This window comes from Lolium perenne, chromosome 7 (genome assembly GCF_019359855.2).
Source record: "Lolium perenne isolate Kyuss_39 chromosome 7, Kyuss_2.0, whole genome shotgun sequence".
In the NCBI taxonomy this organism is placed as follows: domain Eukaryota; kingdom Viridiplantae; phylum Streptophyta; class Magnoliopsida; order Poales; family Poaceae; genus Lolium; species Lolium perenne.
In genome coordinates, this window is record NC_067250.2 from 325,987,667 (window position 1) to 326,005,796 (window position 18,130).

The 18,130-nt window shown below is 43.6% G+C and overlaps 2 protein-coding genes across 2 annotated transcripts; one reads left to right on the forward strand and one right to left on the reverse strand.

The window, feature by feature from the left end:
• Positions 1–303: 303 nt before the first annotated feature.
• Positions 304–4,944, forward strand: LOC127319155 (4-hydroxybenzoate polyprenyltransferase, mitochondrial-like). The gene is made up of 8 exons (XM_051349370.2): positions 304–377; positions 3,011–3,146; positions 3,671–3,792; positions 4,050–4,119; positions 4,200–4,349; positions 4,431–4,566; positions 4,648–4,744; positions 4,857–4,944. The coding sequence occupies exons 1-8, from the start codon at positions 319–321 to the stop codon at positions 4,942–4,944; spliced, it is 858 nt and encodes a 285-aa protein (XP_051205330.2). The 5' UTR covers positions 304–318.
• A 6,036-nt stretch (positions 4,945–10,980) lies between these two features.
• Positions 10,981–16,143, reverse strand: LOC127319195 (uncharacterized). The gene is made up of 7 exons (XM_071823143.1): positions 15,880–16,143; positions 15,605–15,754; positions 15,226–15,335; positions 14,748–14,864; positions 13,925–14,637; positions 12,682–13,367; positions 10,981–11,589 (listed from the first exon to the last, which is right to left on the reverse strand). The coding sequence occupies exons 1-4, from the start codon at positions 15,936–15,938 to the stop codon at positions 14,845–14,847; spliced, it is 339 nt and encodes a 112-aa protein (XP_071679244.1). The 5' UTR covers positions 15,939–16,143; the 3' UTR covers positions 10,981–11,589; positions 12,682–13,367; positions 13,925–14,637; positions 14,748–14,844.
• Positions 16,144–18,130: the final 1,987 nt, after the last annotated feature.

The window sequence follows — 18,130 nt, forward strand, 5'->3', positions numbered from 1 at the left end:
GGACGGGATTACAGGGGATCCAAAGCTGTAGCTGCTAAATTATGCCCATTTGGCATATCCTGCGCGCCTTCGATTTGCTTGGTTCATTAGCTTCAGATTCAGGTTAAAACCCATATCATTCCGTGGTGCCAATAACACGTAGACGAAGGTCCTGACACTGCCATGGCCCTCCACCGCCTGAGCACCACTGAGGCGTGCTCACACTACATCGATAGGGTCCTCTTTCCAGTCCAATCCATGGAGAAAGACAGGAAGGACAGCGGCCCCCCGCCGGTGTCGTGGGTGGAGAGTTCACTTGAGGCGGCGCGCCCGTACGCGATGCTCGCTCGTCTGGACAAGCCCATCGGCACCTGGCTCTTCGCTTGGCCCTGCATGTGGTATGCTTACTAGTTAACTACACTACCAGTGCTGCTGATATTACTATCTGTGAACACCGTTTTTGCATAGAAATAGGGTCACGCTTGAAAACGCAAATATCTGACCCAACCGGCAAAGAGGAAAGACAGTAAGGACTACACCTACAATGAGTGTATCATATGTAGTTTTATGCATTTCCTGCATGCAAAAAAGCTAACATGGCATGGCAATTGATAATAGTAGTATTCGTAGATAGATACGTAGAACTATAAAATTCAATACCAAATAGATCTTCAACGTACATATGTATTGAGATACTATAAATTAATAATGAGTATATGATGTCTTGCATTGTAGAGTATCATACACTAGTATCATGTGCATGATATTAATGATACTAGTATTTGATACAACCAATTGTGACCAGTCTAAGAATCCTCCGGCCGGGGCTCAAAACTTCCAAGATCAGTCCCAGTTGTTTGATCAAATCGTTTTGGGCCGTTTGATCAGTTTATATGTCTAGTTTTGTCTCAAATTCTGCTTTTGCTACACTGTAGGAAAAATAATAATTTGCTTTTGCTGCATCGAAGAAAAAAAGGTTCGACTAAAAGTAAAAAAGAAGAAGACCCGTCAGACATGGAGATTTCACTGGAGACCTTTTTGCAAAAAAGAATTATTCTATTGTAGCAAACACGATCTCATCGAGACTTCGCTGGAGACGTTTTAGCAAAACATTTATGGTACTATAGCAAACCCAACGTCATCGGAGAATCGACATACACCTCGTAGAAAAGTTCATGTACTAAAATAGAAAAACAGCAAAACGAATTATGTTACGATGTCTCTAACGAGATCCTTGCTATTATAGCAAAATAAACATTATACTAATACACCAAAACCTCGTAGCAAGAAATTTATACTAATATAGCAAAACTATATAACAACTGTAGCAAAAAATAGTACATGTGATGCAAATCCACATGATGTATATATGGCGAATAACGTAGAATAGTTGTAGAAAAAGAATCCTTCATATGATGAAAGAACAAAGAACTATTGTAGCACAAAACTTTCCCCTATGACGCAAATCCATAGAGTTGTTGTAGCAACGCCGACTCCCGCTCGCAACATCTGGCTCCATTAGGCGCATGGGTGTGTTGGCTATTGTCCTTGGGCCGGGGTCATCGAGGGACGAGGGGAGCATAGCCGACATCGGTCAGTGCAGGTGGAGCCCATGGCCAACAGCAGCCAGACATCCTCGCATGCGGCGAGCATGGCCACATAGACCTCAGGTGCGAGGGAGGGGACAAGCTCAACGGCGCCCTGGATGGATCCTCCCCTTGCCGACGTTGTGCGCCTTAACGGTCGGAGAAAGGGCGATGTGATAGGGGGAGATGCAGGTGGACCTCACGGCACCTGCAGCCCACAAATGATTCGGCAGGCGGCTCCATGGCCGCACCTCGCATCGGCGTGTACAAGACGTAGAGTGCGCCGAGCTCATGAGCTTCGTTTCCGTCTCCTGGAGGAAGCTCCGGCCGGGGGAGCATCGGCGTCAGCCAAAACTCTCCTCTCCCCGTGTCTAGCCAATCCTACGCCCCGTGCGTGAACCTCGCGACGGAGATAAACAAAAGAAAAGAAAATAGGAGTGTCCGGACGTATCCTCCGGGGCTGCTCTAAGAGCATCTCCAGTCGCGTCCCCCAAACAACGTTCGAGAAAACGCGGGATCTAGCGTTTGGTCTATACCGCAAGGTGCTGTCGTTTTTGGAGGACGTTTGTTTCCAGCCGCATCCCCCAAACGAGGCCCCAAAACAAACAATTAAAGAGTATGAAAATTAAAAATTAAAAATTATTATGTTTTACAACTTTGAATGAAATTACCAGTTGATCTACCCTAGCCTACTCGTCGTCCTTCGGGGCACTCGACGGCCCTGCCCCATTGTCACCTTCTCCTATGCGCCGAACTTGATGAGATCCCACATCCTACAGGTGTGCCGCCTGGAGCTAGACGCAAATCACCATCGCCCACTCCATGTAATTTGTTAGGGTGAGCGCCATGTACTAGGCACTACCCGAGCTTTCCCGCATGACTATCTCGCCGCCACCCGCGAAGCTGCGGCCACTCAATTGGGAAGAAGACACGGAGGGACGTCGACACTGGTTCACCAGCAGCTGCGAGTCTGGGAGCCGTTCCCCTCGTCAAGTGCCGCCTTTACTTTTTGTGCTGCGTGCAGTAATGCATCTTTTCTATCTCATTCACCTTATTTATGTGGTCAAGGAATGACACGAACGAACTTATCAGGCGTGCCATCCCACGTCCACTCGCCATGCTGCCACACTCGGATATAAGTTCTAGAACATTACTTCTTAAAATACATTGTTGATTGCTCTTGCTAATTGTTTGGTTGCACTTTCATACAGGAGCAAGAGAGCCTACTGTCCTTTTTACTATTTATTCTTACCATGTTGTACATTACCAAGTAACAAGAGAAATCATCTAAATGTTTCATAACTCAAAACATGGTACCATCTTATGGTTTGTTAAAGTTTCATAGGAGACATTTTTAATGCATTTTGGCATTTTTTGTACATTTCGTTCAAACCAGATTTATTTGTCTCCTGATTTGAAAAGCTCCTATAACCTTTGCTTTGTAGGTCAATAACAATCGCGGCAATGCCGGGGGAGCTCCCTGACTTGAAAATGCTCGCACTCTTCGGATGTTTAGCTATCCCCATGAGGGGAGCTGGTTGCACAGTCAATGATCTTCTCGACCGCGACATTGATAAGAAGGTTATTTGTGTATCTCGTTAATAATTTCTCTATACCGCATACAACACCCTTCAGAATTTCCCTGTTATTGAAAATACATTGAAGTTTTTTGAACCATGGATATACATAAAAGGATCAAATGCAGCTATAGATGTATTATATGATTACTTTTGAACTAATAATTTAGCAGAATTAAGTGTCATATGTCATGATAAATAGGTTAAGTAGTAGACTAAACAAAAAAACTTAGTTAAACTCGTATAGAGAAATATTCTAACCAAGGTTCAAAAAATATTGGATATATTTTCTAGAGATGCAAGTAGGTCACTATTAAGTACCCTGTACCCTAATGAGCTGTAAAAAATAAAGTAACTTTTCCAAAGTGATCATTTGATTGGCATAAGTTAGCTCAATTTTTTAAACTGAAGTGGATAGAAAAGGTACTCTAACGATGACTCACTTGCATATATAAATGTCTCTACGTTGCATTACTTCACTCAAGTGGCTCAAGCGAAGAAGTGATGATGGACATGTCCCTCTTGTAGGTTGAGCGCACCAAAATCAGGCCTCTTGCATCAGGCGTTCTAACTCCTTCTCAAGGATTGTGCTTCCTCGGATATCAGCTACTACTTGTATTGGGTTTTGTTCTCCAACTGAACAACTTTAGGTAATCCCTTCTCCTTGCTCTTGCGAATGGAATGAAATTTATCTATTCCGAATTCTCCAAAGTCCACCTAAGAAACTGTCTATCATATGGCATTGTGTGGAATTCATATAAAGAAGCCCTACAAGTCTAATGTATGTCTGCTGATCCATTTGGACATACTAATTTCCAAAAATCCAACGAAATGATGGTTTGTCAGATGCATTTTTCTTCTATAATTATACAATACCACCTCTAAATTTGTCCCGTTTCCTACGTAGCCGTGTTCTCTGGCTATCTTGGCTTCCATTGGTGTTTTCATATCCCTTGATGAAGAGGTTCACATTTTGGGTATGTGATAAGGTTTTACTAATGTAATGTTGCTTACAGAGACTGAACACTTAAATTACTTCCAATGCAATTTTTAACAGCCTCAGGCATATCTCGGCTTCACATTCAACTGGGGAGCTTTGTTAGGATGGGCTGCTATCAAAAATAGTTTAGAGCCCACTGTCATCCTTCCATTGTACATTGCTGGGATATGTTGGACATTGGTGTACGATACCATATATGCACACCAGGTGTTCTTCCATATCAAATTGAGCAAACACATCTTATTAGGTTGACGTGGTATCTTATCATCGTATCATAATGCATGTCAGGACAAACAAGATGACCTCAAACTAGGAGTTAAATCCACAGCCTTATGGTTTGGAGATTCAACCAAGCACTGGATTAGCGCCTTTGGTACTGCATTGATTGGCGGCTTAGCACTTAGTGGCTATAATGCTGAACTTGGTTAGTGATCATTATCAGACTGGTATTTATTTTATTTTTAAGTAACATGTATTGACTTCTTACATTAATCATGTTCCACAGCTTGGCCATACTACTATTTTCTGGCAGCTGCAGCCGCACAGTTGTCATGGCAGATTTCAACTGTTAACTTATCTAACCGCGCAGATTGCAACATGAAGTATGATTTTCTAAATTGAAATCATTATGATTTAGAACAAATGATATGATAATTGCTTTCTTACACCGCTCTGATGTTCTTGACCTGGCTAAGTTGCATCCTTACTATGCAGATTTGTCTCAAATAAGTGGTTCGGAGCCTTGGTATTTAGTGGGATAGTTTTCGGTCGACTTGCATCATTATCAATACATCAGGCGTGATGTGCTGCTAAGTGCAGTGTGTGGTCCAAAATGAGCATTTCTAAGTTCACCATTAATAACATTGAAGTAAAGAAGATTTGTCAAAATTTACGTCATTTGGCTATCCACTTCTCCCCAAAAGAAGCACATCGTCCGATGCCACCCCGATAGCCGAGAGGTGACGTGGAGCCATCGGGACAGAGCCTCCGTCTTCCGGCCATAGTCCCACCGTGCTTCCACTACAAGAAATCTGTGTCTGTAACAATTTCGGAACCTCATAGACAAGATGGGGGAAGGGTAGCCATCCCCGATGAGATTTGCAGCAAAATCCGTGTCAAGTATGAGATTACAATGTATTGAGCTGCCAGAAAACGTCACAGATGGGCGTGACATTTCATAATTTCGTTGCGCCCAACCAGACCAGCCTATCACAGGCTCGGTCACCCATGACATACTTTTTTTTTATCACGGATAACATCACGACCGATGCACCACGTGGCGAACAACATTGCGACAATCGTTAGCAGTGTTTTCTTACATCACATGCCCTGCAACTAACGTCATCAAAATCGTCACAGATGCCGTTATAACCGTAGGCTGCCGCCATCAAGTCCGCAACAAATTGTTTTCGTCACCATTAAGAGGAAGGCTACACCATTAATTCCCGCAAAAAAAAGGTTAAACCATTAAAATAACCGAGTTTTGCAGTTTTTATCGAAAAAAGGCCGCGGACAGATCCCTTAAAATCGCCTGACCCTTAGATATTTTTGAAGGGCATCGTGAACACACGCCTGAGGCCCTTGTATCTAAAGTTGCGGAGGCAAATGTGTCGGTACCATTTAGACCAGACAACGTTGGTGGTTAGCAAATTTCAGCTCACGCCCCGCTGTGGAACTCGTCCGACATTCGCCAAAACCTGGTCAACTTCAATGCGGTGGCAAAAATTCTCCCAAATTCACATCGAGCTCATCCACGGTCACACACGGTTGGAGCTCGTCCTCGGCCATGCACATCAGGAGCTCATCCTCGACCACGGGCAGCAGGAGCTTGTCCTAGCTTACGCGCGGGAAGCCATCCTCGTCCAACCCATGCACCTAGAATGCTCGTCCTTGTCCATGTGTGGCATGACATTCTCGTCCTTTTCCACGACCATGGAGGGCGCTCGTCCTCGTCCTCAACCATGCAACTGTGCTGGCGAGTGTCGGAGGCCGGCGCAGAGGCAGGGGCGCGAAGGTGGCCAGAGGTAGGGAAGGCGCGTACTAGAGATAGGGGCCGGTGGGGGCAGGTTGATGGTGACGACGGCGGTGAATTGGACACGGGGAAGAAGAGAGGAAAAATGAGAGAGAGAACAAAAAATAAAATGCTTTTTTTCATTTACAATCCAGTTTTTCGGTATCAGTTCTGGCAGAGTCTATTTGAGACAGTAAAAAAAAATAGTGCTATGTATAGAGGTTTTTAAAGGTCCAGTTTTTAACAGGTATGATGGAGTTGCTCTAACTGTGATCCCTCATCCACCGTGGACCAATCAAAGACAACCATTGGACCAATCATATGGTGAAACATGGACCAATCAGAGACAAACATGTGGACCAACTAGAGGACGACAAATGGACCAATCAAAGATAGACATAAGCGTCAACCAGGGGAATACACGTGTCCTTCATACATGACGTTTTTTACTCATTGTTGCTAACCAATGATTTGACGCCATGGGATCCTGTCCGGGACGTTTTACTGTGAAGTTTCCCTTTTCTTTATAGTGGCTAACCGATGATTAAGTGTCCGAGACGTTTTTACCGTGCCGTATTTCTTTTTTGTCATTTGCCACGTGCCTTTTACCCAGGATATTTTCAATGTGATGTTTTGTTTTTCGTCATGGCGGCTAACCAATGATTGTTTCACGTGTGTCTCGTATGCACGGCGTTTTCACCTTAAAGATTTCTTGTTGGTCACAGTGGCTAACCAATAATTACATTTCTTGCTCATCACATAGCACTACTAGGAAAAGGTCTACCACCGACGAACCAAGATTCCCTACCACTGCCACCACCTAGGTACGCCGACGGTAGCTAGTTTTCCATCGACTACCACCCTGGTGCGCTGGTAATAGCACCTTGGTGTGCAGGTATCTCCTACAGCCAGTGGTGCTAATGCATGCGCCGGTGGTATCTACTCTGGTGCGCTAATGCCTGATGGTATTTGTATCTGATATTTTAGACATTTCTATGCATTTATACCACACATTTATACGAGCAAGTACATGTAGAGAAGTATAGTCGCACATGCAAGTAAGTACAGGTATAGTCACGAACACGAACGCACACACGAGCAAGTACAGATACAGAAGTACAGTTGCGCACACGAGTAAGTACATGTCCAAAATTACAGTCGCGCACACGAGGAAGTACAGTTACGAGTAAAGGGAAAAGCTGCACCAAATACGCTAAACCAAAAGTACCTATCAGTTTAGGCACGAGTCTTTACTATTATATTGGAGTTGGTCGTAGGTCGTACAACGCGTTTGGTGAAGGAGATTCGGAGCATCTGAACCATTCGATCTAATCTGAGCCATCTGCTCCGTTTGATCACTTTTCCACTCCCCCCGCATATGACATGATCAATCAAATCGATTCTCATTTGGTTACATGTAAAGACATTTCCTTTCTCTACATTTGGTTAGCCGTAATATGGCAAGTAATACAAATAAATGAATCAATCAGGCATTAGTTGCCAATTACGCACAATCACAACCTTTACTCTCCGCCCACAATCACGCATCGCCTCCTACACCCTCTCTGCCCATGGTCGTCGTCTTGGAGTATCACCGCACTTGCCTCTGATGATTCGGTCGTATTCGACGACGCCGTCGTCGTAGGACCATGTCGGAGACCCAAGCACCTCGCTTGTCTCCATTCTCACCTCTATGTGTCACGGGAGTAGGCCGAGACGGCCATGCGTGAGGAAGAGTAGGGAAGGGTGGAACGCTCCGAGGACGGCCACGCACGAGGAGGAGTGGGGAAGGGTGGCTGCAGGAGATCGAAGCAGGACTGCATGAGTTGGGTCCTGATAGCGGCGCGGGCGTGTAACAACGAGCGAGGATGTGGTGCATGATTTCATTGTATGACGGCGTCGTCGTGAAGTTCAACAGCCAGGTGAAGAACCTGAATGAGTGAACGCGAGGTGTACGACCACATCAGTGAGAAGGTATGCGAGGGCCCTAGCAGTGCGGCTTGGTGATTGAGTATACTGCAGTCGAGGGAGAAGTTGGTTGCTCTCATCTCAAACCCAAGATCATCGACTTTGCGCAAGAAGTAGGCATGTTGCTCACCATAAAGACCGCCCATGAAGGCCTGTGGGAGAGCAGGCTTCTTTGTCAGCAAAGGTGGTCCAGTGAGTGCGGTCCCGTGGAAATTATCATCTGGGTTAGACATAGAAGCTCAGGGGAGAAACGGGAGGTGGTCTGTGTTCCGCTTTTGTTGCAGGTGGTGTTGGTGGTTTTCTCTGGTGGTTCTGCTCCGGCCGGCCGTGGTGGTGAGGGGAGCGGGCTCTGGAGGTGGTGCGGTGATGGTGCTGGTGGTCCTGGGCGCCGCCGTTGCGGCTGGAAGATGGGTGGAGGTGGGGAGTTGGCGCTGTGGCTGTGTTCGTTCAACGAGACCAGATTCCGGTGCTTCGCGGCGGATGGATCTTGCGGCCTTCTACAACGTGTGGGGGTGCCTTCTTCCCAGCGGACGGTGGTACGGCGTCGTCGACGGCGACTAGGAGCTTTGGGTGCGGCTGTGGATCCAATTGAGTTTCTTCCCGGTGGCTTAGGGTGCTTTCTGCACTTTTCTGGGTTTCCTTGTTTTCCTGTTTCTTCTGGGACCTGTCTGTAAAGTGCTGAGCCTCCTTTTATATGAATTGGATCCTTCCTCAAAAAAAAAAAAGAAGCTTCCGCTTCAGTTGAGTTAGAAGATGTGTTCGGAGAACTCAGCTTCCGTCCAATTTCAAGTAGAACTCAGAGAGGTATTCATTGTGCAGTTTGATTTGAAGAAACATACAAGAGAAAAAGATTGCTTTTCGTTCACTTACATTTATGTAACTATAGAACTAACGATTAATGCTATGCATCGTGCTGCAAAGGCCAATGAAAGCCGCGCGTCAAATGGATCTATCCATGACTATGTTTAGTCACATCGTTGTGATTTCTACGTGTAATCAAGATTTTGTATTAACATATTTATTTATCTATGCAAACACATTCAGTTTTTTGGAACTTCAAATACGGCTTTTAATATTTTGAATTAAAGTGCTACATGCAGATCATGATCCATAGTATCCCATCATCCTTTCTCGATTGAATCACAAGGATAGATTCAGAAGATCAACAGCCAAAGGTTGAAGTAGTAAGCACATATCCCTTTTTTTCTTTTCTTGCGATGGCCCCAATCCCTTTCCTATTGTTTGATTATTTATCCACTTATGTGGACATTGGAGATACACTTGCATAGTTGCAGTATCTACTATTTACTAGATCTGTGGTGTTTCATAGCATATCAATATTTGCGTTCAATTCACTACATCCAGTTGAAAATACAGTGCATTCTTCTATGGGTTTATTTTAGCTGGATTTTGATTGATTGTAGTGTAATGTTTAAGAACATATTTCTATTCTGACAAATAACTGGAAAATGTTTTTCAAGTAATTTTGATGCAAACCAAATGGAATGCCAACTCAAAATATGTGTATCTTTTCTCTTTGCTGTTGCTACCATTGCAATGAAAAGTACAAGAAAATATATGATTGAAAGGGAGGGAGGCAATTAGGGATGAGAGTAAGGGAGGAAGAATTGTGCCTGAGGTGAAGAAGGGCCTGTTGTCATAACAAAGAGAGATGAGGAGGAAAAGAAAAATACTACTATGTGATTGGTTTGCTTGCACTACCAGGAATGCAAGCTTGCTTCACAAATCACACGGAGGAAAAGAGAGTAGTTGTGTGGTATCTCGGGTGGTTTACTACATGGAGATGGATGGACGACAGAGCTACATCAGCCGACCATGTTCATGCCTCCAATCAGGATTTTTTTTAATTGCAAACCATTCACAATAATTAATGTTTTTGTTTGCTTCTGTTCTTTTTAGGGAGAGAGAAGACGATTGGACAGAAAATAAGTTTAAACACATAAATTTGCCTACTCACATCAAATATTTATAGCCCGTGTTAATCTGCAAAAATGTGTTTTCCAGATATTGTCTTACAGTAAGAGGATAACTAAGCTTTGGATGGGATAACTTATACCAACTAGATTTAAATGTGCGCCTTGACGCACGATCCCATAAAATTAGGGCCAAATTACATGCAGTATAATAATGATAAAAAACACGTAACTAAATGATAATATTTTTTTTTTAGTTTTACAAAACAAAGTCAATCAATGTGAAATTGGGATAACAAAATCACGAAGTAGCAAACTCTTATATACTACCACAAAAATAGAGGAATGTATTAAACATTTATATGAACTGATGGTGTAATAGTCAGAAGTAAGTCTTATCAATCCACACACCACCCTGCCTTTCACATAGTCAATCACTGGGTAAAATATTTTGTGTATTAGTAGTATCACGGCATGTGTTTACAATACAAACCATATGAAAATATAGTGTACCTCTAATCCTTTTTATCTAACAATAATTTAATAGCACTCTCAAGAGGCAGCCGCCTAACATAATTACTTTTAAAGTCATCATGAGAGAGGGCCCAATAGTGTAAAGTGCGAGATAAGTTGTTTTGTGAGAGCTACTCAAAATATTCACAACACAACATAAGTATCATAACAACTAGATTTAGATGTGCGCCTTGGCGCACGATCCCGTGAAGTTCACTTCTATTTGCAGTTTGTACAACAACGATGAAAAACAGGTGAGAAAATGATAATATGTTATTGGCTCAGTACCTTAGCGGACCAAATCTGATAGTCGAAATTCTAACTCATGCTAATGTATACTTTGTATAACGATAACTGATAATACGTGTCTTAGATTTTAAGAAACGAAGCCGATAAAAAGCCAGGAGAAAGATATAGGGAAAATACTTTATAATAATCTGTGATAATTTGTGGCTACAATTACTGAAGTTGCATAGTCTAATAAACCAAACAACAGGGTTGATGACATGCAGTACTTAAAAAGTACAAAATGGCCAGACTGGAGAGGCTAGAGGTCTCTACAAAACTCTGCCTGCATGTTTAAGTCTAAATCCTGAAAGTTGACCAGGAGAGTGTTCCGAACCTTGTCTATATGGCTATCTTATTTCGAGTGGTTAAGATACACAACCATCATTTTCTGAGAAATAACCAGCCTCTCACAAGTTGTTTCTTGAATTCATTTGATTGTATAAGCCGACCTAGTAGGGATTTATTCTGTTCTTCCAGTCTTGTGAGCCGAATGTAGTTGAAATCTCTGATACCGAAAATCTTCTGCTATTTCATAAACTGCAGATTGGATTCCACACACACCCTCATGTGCATAGTGGTACCTTCGAGTGGTAAGGTAGAGGTATCAAAAGGTCACACGAACTTTGCTATCTTCGCATAGTTTAAGATGGTATTCAGCCTTTGAAACACCAAGCTTTTGTAGCATAAGGTAGAGTAATATTCTGTGAGGAACCCCACCTACATTTGTAGTATCCTACAACAGTAAACATTGGTGTAAGTGGTAGAACATAAGATGCCAAAAGTTTATCTCCTATATAAATAAATAAAAATATAGCCTGAAATTTCATTAGAAAGGGGAACATATCATACAAAGCAAAGATTCAGTCTATGTAAACAATTAATGTGTTTATTCTATTAGTACAGACCATTGAAAAGAACTTTGAACATCTTTTTAACTCATGTTAATTTGCAGGGGGGCTGGAGGATTTGTTAACAACGGGGCATTACAAGCACCGGAGATTGCTACTTATATGATCCCATCAAGTTAAATTACTATTACATTAGTTCTTACCGGTAGATGTTGTTCAGATCAAGAGGACAAGGACTCAATTTGTTCACCAAACAATCATGCAATCCTTAAGAATAATCTGCTAGCAATCCCAATTTTTAACATTTGAATTTAGAGATGAGAAATCAGTAAGCACATGCGGTTTGTCCGAGCATAGATAGTGGTGAAGATATCGGTGATCACCAATCCTCAAAGGGTTTGGTTCTTCTATGAATATGGTTTTCAACCTCCAAATAAATACCAATCAGGGATGCATAGGTCAAGCCTTGTATATAAACCAGGATAGTGGACATGCTACTCGCGACAAAGTAGAGATTACAGAGATATCTAGCTGTACTATAACTATGCAAGAAGCTAAACTGACTGCAAGCTAAGCATTTTCTAACATCGGTTTGCCTGAGTTACCAGGAATTAGCAAGAAGCATCTAACCTCAAAAATTCAGATGGTAGGATAAGGAAGAAGGTATAGACTTGGTAGCTTTGCTGAATTCTCATAACAGTAAATGTCACAGTGATCAAATGCAGATTTACAGAAATCAATTGCCATCCTTTTCAAAGAACAGAAGATCAATTTCAACAGTAACTACACCGTCGGGCTACTCGGACAAAATCTTGAGATATATGTAACCAGTTACAACAAATTAATTCTTGGATGGACAATTTCAGTTTATAGGGATAAGCATTGCTGCAGGTTATCTTTTTAATTCCTTTAGTTTATTCTGAATTGGGGCTTTCGTAGGAAGGCACGCTGATTAAAATGAAGGTGGATGTGCCTACCAAAATCTTTTCTTGATACTTGCATGTGTATCCACGGGAAATATCACCAATGATCTGGGAAACCAAATATAAAAATGATAACAAAATTAGTACCATGCCAACATCTACCAAAAAGGGAACAATGTTAGTACAAATGAATAAGATAAAAATATTCATTGGCAATGGGACATAGGTGAGACTGATATGCACCAGGAAAATACACATGATGCTACCGAATAAGGGATCCTTGTACTACCTGGCCAAAGAAAAAGAAGATCCCAGGAACATCATCCCTGAATCCCATGGGGGGCCTAGAGGCTATCCACGATAAGCACATCGCGCTGATGGATTGTACGCTCGCTCCGCTCCATCTCTCACCGGTTGGGCCACGTGTCACCTAACGATTGGCTGCGGCGGTTGGGTGTGAGACAAAACCAGCGACCCCAAGCCAACCCCGTGATTCACTTGAGTTTTTGTATTTTAGATAGATACAATTGAAACACATGTATATTAGCAAAAGTGACCAACTAACCTTGTGAAGATGTGTTTACATGCAGCTCTATATGACATAACCATTGGTCATGTAAAGGTGCATTTACATGTAGGCTAGCAAGTCATAATAAACACATAAAATTTATATAGAGGTCACAACCCTTGCAGCAGACGTTGTTGACCAGTGGCCACCACTTCATCTTCCTTCACGGGCTCTGCCAAAAGTAGTCATGAGCATAGGATGCATAGAACTACAAATTAGACAATTCAGCCAACTAACGGTAATTTACAATCTGCAATTATGTTAACTGGGAAATTACCGGACTACCGAATTTTTCTTTACTATGAAAGGTGAAGAGATGTCATCAATATTCTGGTTCGACATACATAAGAACAACCGCAAAGGGCAAATAAGCTACTGTATGCAGAACCAAGCCAATGCATAGAGCCATACAGGCAAGAGCAAACTAAGATCATGTACACTGACAAGAGCAAAGCAGACGAAAAAAGGCAGCACACACAAAAGAAGAATTAAAACAATGAGGGTATACTCCTCGCAGCAACATTTCATTTTTAGAACATCATTTTTTCTTACTGCCAAATGACGTAGATACAACATCTCAAATCACTCATCCTTACCTGGACACATAACTATTGTTATACTTTCCTATCCTCCCTCCAATAATTTTTAAGACCCATCATTAAACACCCAAATTGTATGAAGAAATGAGTTAAAAAAAATAGACGACATGAAATGAAAGAAGTACATTACCACAATGTCTCCTTAAACTTGTTGCTTTGACCTTGCTGTCATGGTCGACCAACTTGTCATTGTAAGCTGAATCTGTAGATATCAGAGCACCACAAGTGCATAGCAAATAAAAATACCCTCCACATTATATCTGAACTAATGAGGGTTATCATTGTAACCAGAATCTGTAGATATAAGAGCACCAAAAGTGCATAGCAAAAAATACCCTCCACATTATATCCGAACTAATGAGGGAAGTATACTAATGACTAAAGTGCAGAACTTGCAAAGTAATTATAAAAAAATCTCAATTTAGCTAAAACTCCATGTATATCTCATATGTTAGCATATACACAACCAAAGATAAAACTAAAATAATGCTTGACGCCACCCATACAAATTTAAGGAGAATACAGGAAAATATCTACCATTTCCTATATGGTGTGGCACATACGCCTAATAACTTTCATAACACATGATGTATATGCTCCTTAGGAACCTATAAAAGTCTGGAGGTAGGGGAGATAATTTAGCCAGTGGTTAATTATTTCTTCTACTTCCTCCAGACCCTCAAGGCCTCAAGCAATTTGCCAGAATCATTGTGTGCTTTATTCCATAAACAAAGTGCACCCTCAGCGAAAGGAATAAACAACACTAAAATCAAGTGAGGCAACACGCAGAGGGCAAAATAGCGGATGGCAGATTTCTCATGACCTTACTATTTGCACACACACCTTAAAAGATGCTCACAAAAATATTAGCAACTATACACCTTGAAATATTTGTACAGGGATCAGAGAGAGAAGCAGAGAGAGGGGGAGAGAGTGGGAGAGAGAGGACCTACATGTATGATCTTTGGTTTATTCTCATGGATGAGCAAAATACTGCATTCAATTGTTGGATTACATAGACAACCAAAATATTGTTCTTTTATGAATTCGTCACGTGAGGGGAAAATATGCTGCAGTTTAACACAACCAATTAGCATTCTAGAACTAAACCTGTACTAAAAAGGCATAATTCAAGCAATTTTACTTTTCTTCTTTTTGCAACAATTACACAATACCATCAGTCATCACTCAGTAATTCAGCCCCAATATCCATCATAGAGAGGAAAATCAAATTTACACGTACCATGGGAGAATTCAATGAAGGATAAACAGTAATTAAGCTGCAAAAGGGGCCAGACTGGTATTCCATATATAAAAGAAAGAACAAATAGAAATTTGTGCAACTTTTTGCAAGATTTGCAAGAACTGAAACCAATTATATCTCAAGAACTTCCTATTAGTGTAACATGCCAATGGAAGTAAACTCATTACCTAAAGCTGAATTGGGGCATTGCCAGATGCGTACTATGTGCTTGTCCAGCAACTCTTGCGTTTTCTCCAGTTGAGCTGGCTCTGCCTTGTTCTCATAACTCAAATCCATTCTGAAACAACATTGGGCTAAAATAAGTAATATCATTTGATGTTTCACTGAACTATTGCACAGAAGATTGCATCCAGATATGTAAAGCAAGCTTCAGGTCTGATTCCGGCAGAAGCTAAAAAACGCAAGAAAGTATCCAAATCCAATTATTTGAGTACCAAATATGCAGTAGCAATGATGACAATTCTGAAATATCTTTTGGTTACATTCTCTCATCACAGCAGCAAATTATAAGATGCATATATTTTATGGAAAATGGTGAGACCATACATCTTATTTGATCTTATTTGACCGTGGACTTCATTTCTCCTGACCTCCGATTTCTCCTTGGTATCCAAAAATCTCTCAAACTGAGGTGCATATGACACCTGCAGCCAATTGCCGAGAAATACATGAACATCCAATTTAATCTTTGCAAACCTGCGGCATGAGAACGCACTAATATGAATCATATAGCAACTACGAATCTAACAAAAGAAAAGGCATTAATAAAGTAGCTTGGATTTATTAGCTCCAGATTTGTTACCCAAGTGCCAAGGACGTACCACAAAAACTGAACTAAATCATGCCATGATAATAAAAACTTGTAGTTCCGCCTTGCCATAATTTGAGACGGTGGGGTTCAAATTCATTATCCTCCAGCAAGTTGATTTCCATGTGTGAAACCTGCTTTCTACATCCCTCAGTTTAATTGCAAAACATAGATATGCCATACATTAATCTTAGCTAGGATTTCCATCAAACACTTTGTAGACACCATGTAAAAACGGATCTGCACCAAACACAAATGTGATGTTCTGGGGCTAAATCAAACAGAGAATTTGCCTCCACTTTTACCTCAGCTTCTAGGAGAGAGAGAGAGAGAGAGAGATGGAGAGAGAGAGAGGAGAGGAAGTACCTGAAAAGTAGAGGCAGAGGATGGCTGTACACTGGAAGAGATCCGCACCAGATGGTTGGCGTCCCCCTCTTCTTCTTCCCCAAATCCATCTCCATATGCGAGTCCTCTTCCTCCCTGATTTGGCTTCCTCCCTGATTTGGACGGAAGAGGCACGATCAGCCTGACCACCACAAAGGGGTTAGAGCCATATGTAAAAGAACGAGCAGAGAATGCAGAGAAGTGCTCACCTTGGGCTGGCATCTTCTTATGTCGCGCCCGAGCAGCCCGCGGGCGAGGTGGTGGAGCTGCGCCGTCCTCTGCCTCCAGAAACGCGGCGAGGGAGATCGCCCGCGCTGCCGATGTGGAGGTCGCCCGCGCTGCCGATGTGGAGGTCGCCCGCGCTGCTCCTGTGGATGTCGCCGGCGCGAGCTCGAGCCCGCCATCACCATCAAGGCGGAGCTCCAGCAGCCGCTCCTGCTTGGCGGCGGGTCGAGGCTGCGAGGGAGCAGGGCTGGAGGTGGCGCGAGGCGGCGGCCGGCGACGAGAACGGGGCAGGGACGGTGGCAGGGGCGGGGGCGCGAGGCGGAGCGGGGCAGGTCCGAGCGGGGGCGCGAGGCGCGGGTAGGGGCGTGGGCGGCGGCTAGGGTTTTTTTCGCCCTGGGGCTCGCTTTTATACGAGGCCGCGGTGAAATACCGAAAATACCCCTGCGGGGTGGAGATCCACTACCCGATGACAATGTGCACCGACGGAGATTCTACTCGCGGTGGCTGACGTGCGGGGCCGGCAAAGGTGGGGCTCACTTGCAGCCGGAGGCGGGTAACAGTTGGCCGTTGCATGGGGTTAGCTAGTAGATTCTGAGTCAGGAATCAACGGCTGAGATTCGTTGCAAGGAAGATCCAACGGTTCACGTGCAAGGATCGCTGTGAAGCCCCCATGGGGGGGCAGCTATTATACCTTTAGATACATCAAGAGTGGACCTGATTTTAGAACTGAGAAGCCATTGGAAATAATTCATGTCTACACACATCAGACATGATTCAAATTAAAACAATTCATGTCTAGGGTTTGGGAGCTGCAGGGAGGGATGACTTAGGGGAGAAATCACAGAGGACGGAGGGAGGAAGAATGGCGTGGAGGAGGAAGCATGGAAAAGGAGGGGCCTACTGCGCCGCCGCGGGGGTGTGCCTGTGGTTGGGCCTCTTCCGACGCCGCTGCTGCTCGCGTGGAGCAGCACGAGCCGAAGGTCTGCAGCCCGGTCTCGTTTGCCGAAGAAGACGGGGACAACGCCGAGCTCTGGGCTAGGGACACCGACGATTGGGAGAGGGGGGTGTGCGCGGAAGCGGCGACCTCCACCTCAAGTGCTCGCCTGCGACCGAGCTCCGGGGCGAGGCGCCCTTCCCGCTCGCCTGCTTGTCGTGCACGGCAGCGGCGACCTCCACCTCAAGCGCTTGCTGGCGACCGTGCTCCGGGACGAGAGAATCGCAGAGGAGTGAGGGGATTGTGAGAGCGCACATCGATTAGGCAAGGAGGATAGGGTTTCCGTCAGTCGATCTTGTTTTTATATGGTAGGCGTGAAAGATCGAAAATACCTCTACGGGTGGAGATCCACTGCCCGTCGCCAATGCGCACCGACAGAGATCCCAGCCGCAGTGGCTGACGTGCGGGGCTGGCAAAGGTGGGGCCCATATGCAGCCGGAGGCGGGGTAACAATCGGCCATTGCATGGGGTTAGCTAGTGAAAGGAGTGCCCAAAATGAACGGATGAGATGCACCGATGAAAAGATCCGACGGTCCACGTGCTTAAATCGTTGTGAGACCTCCTATGGGGGGCATCTATTATACCTTTAGATTCTAGCTCTGATATCCAATCACACGTGTGCCTTTTATGTTGACGGAAGATGCTTACTTACGGCAGCAAT

Coding starts and splice junctions, on each gene's coding strand:
- LOC127319155 (XM_051349370.2), top strand. CDS start 319: ATGCTCGCTCGTCTGGACAAGCCCATCGGCACCTGGCTCTTCGCTTGG. Junction 3,147..3,670: donor ACCGCGACATTGATAAGAAG/GTTATTTGTGTA, acceptor TCCCTCTTGTAG/GTTGAGCGCACCAAAATCAG. Junction 4,120..4,199: donor TGAAGAGGTTCACATTTTGG/GTATGTGATAAG, acceptor AATTTTTAACAG/CCTCAGGCATATCTCGGCTT.
- LOC127319195 (XM_071823143.1), bottom strand. CDS start 15,938: ATGGCAAGGCGGAACTACAAGTTTTTATTATCATGGCATGATTTAGTT. Junction 15,755..15,879: donor GATTTAGTTCAGTTTTTGTG/GTACGTCCTTGG, acceptor CTCATGCCGCAG/GTTTGCAAAGATTAAATTGG. Junction 14,865..15,225: donor ATGCCCCAATTCAGCTTTAG/GTAATGAGTTTA, acceptor GTTAAACTGCAG/CATATTTTCCCCTCACGTGA.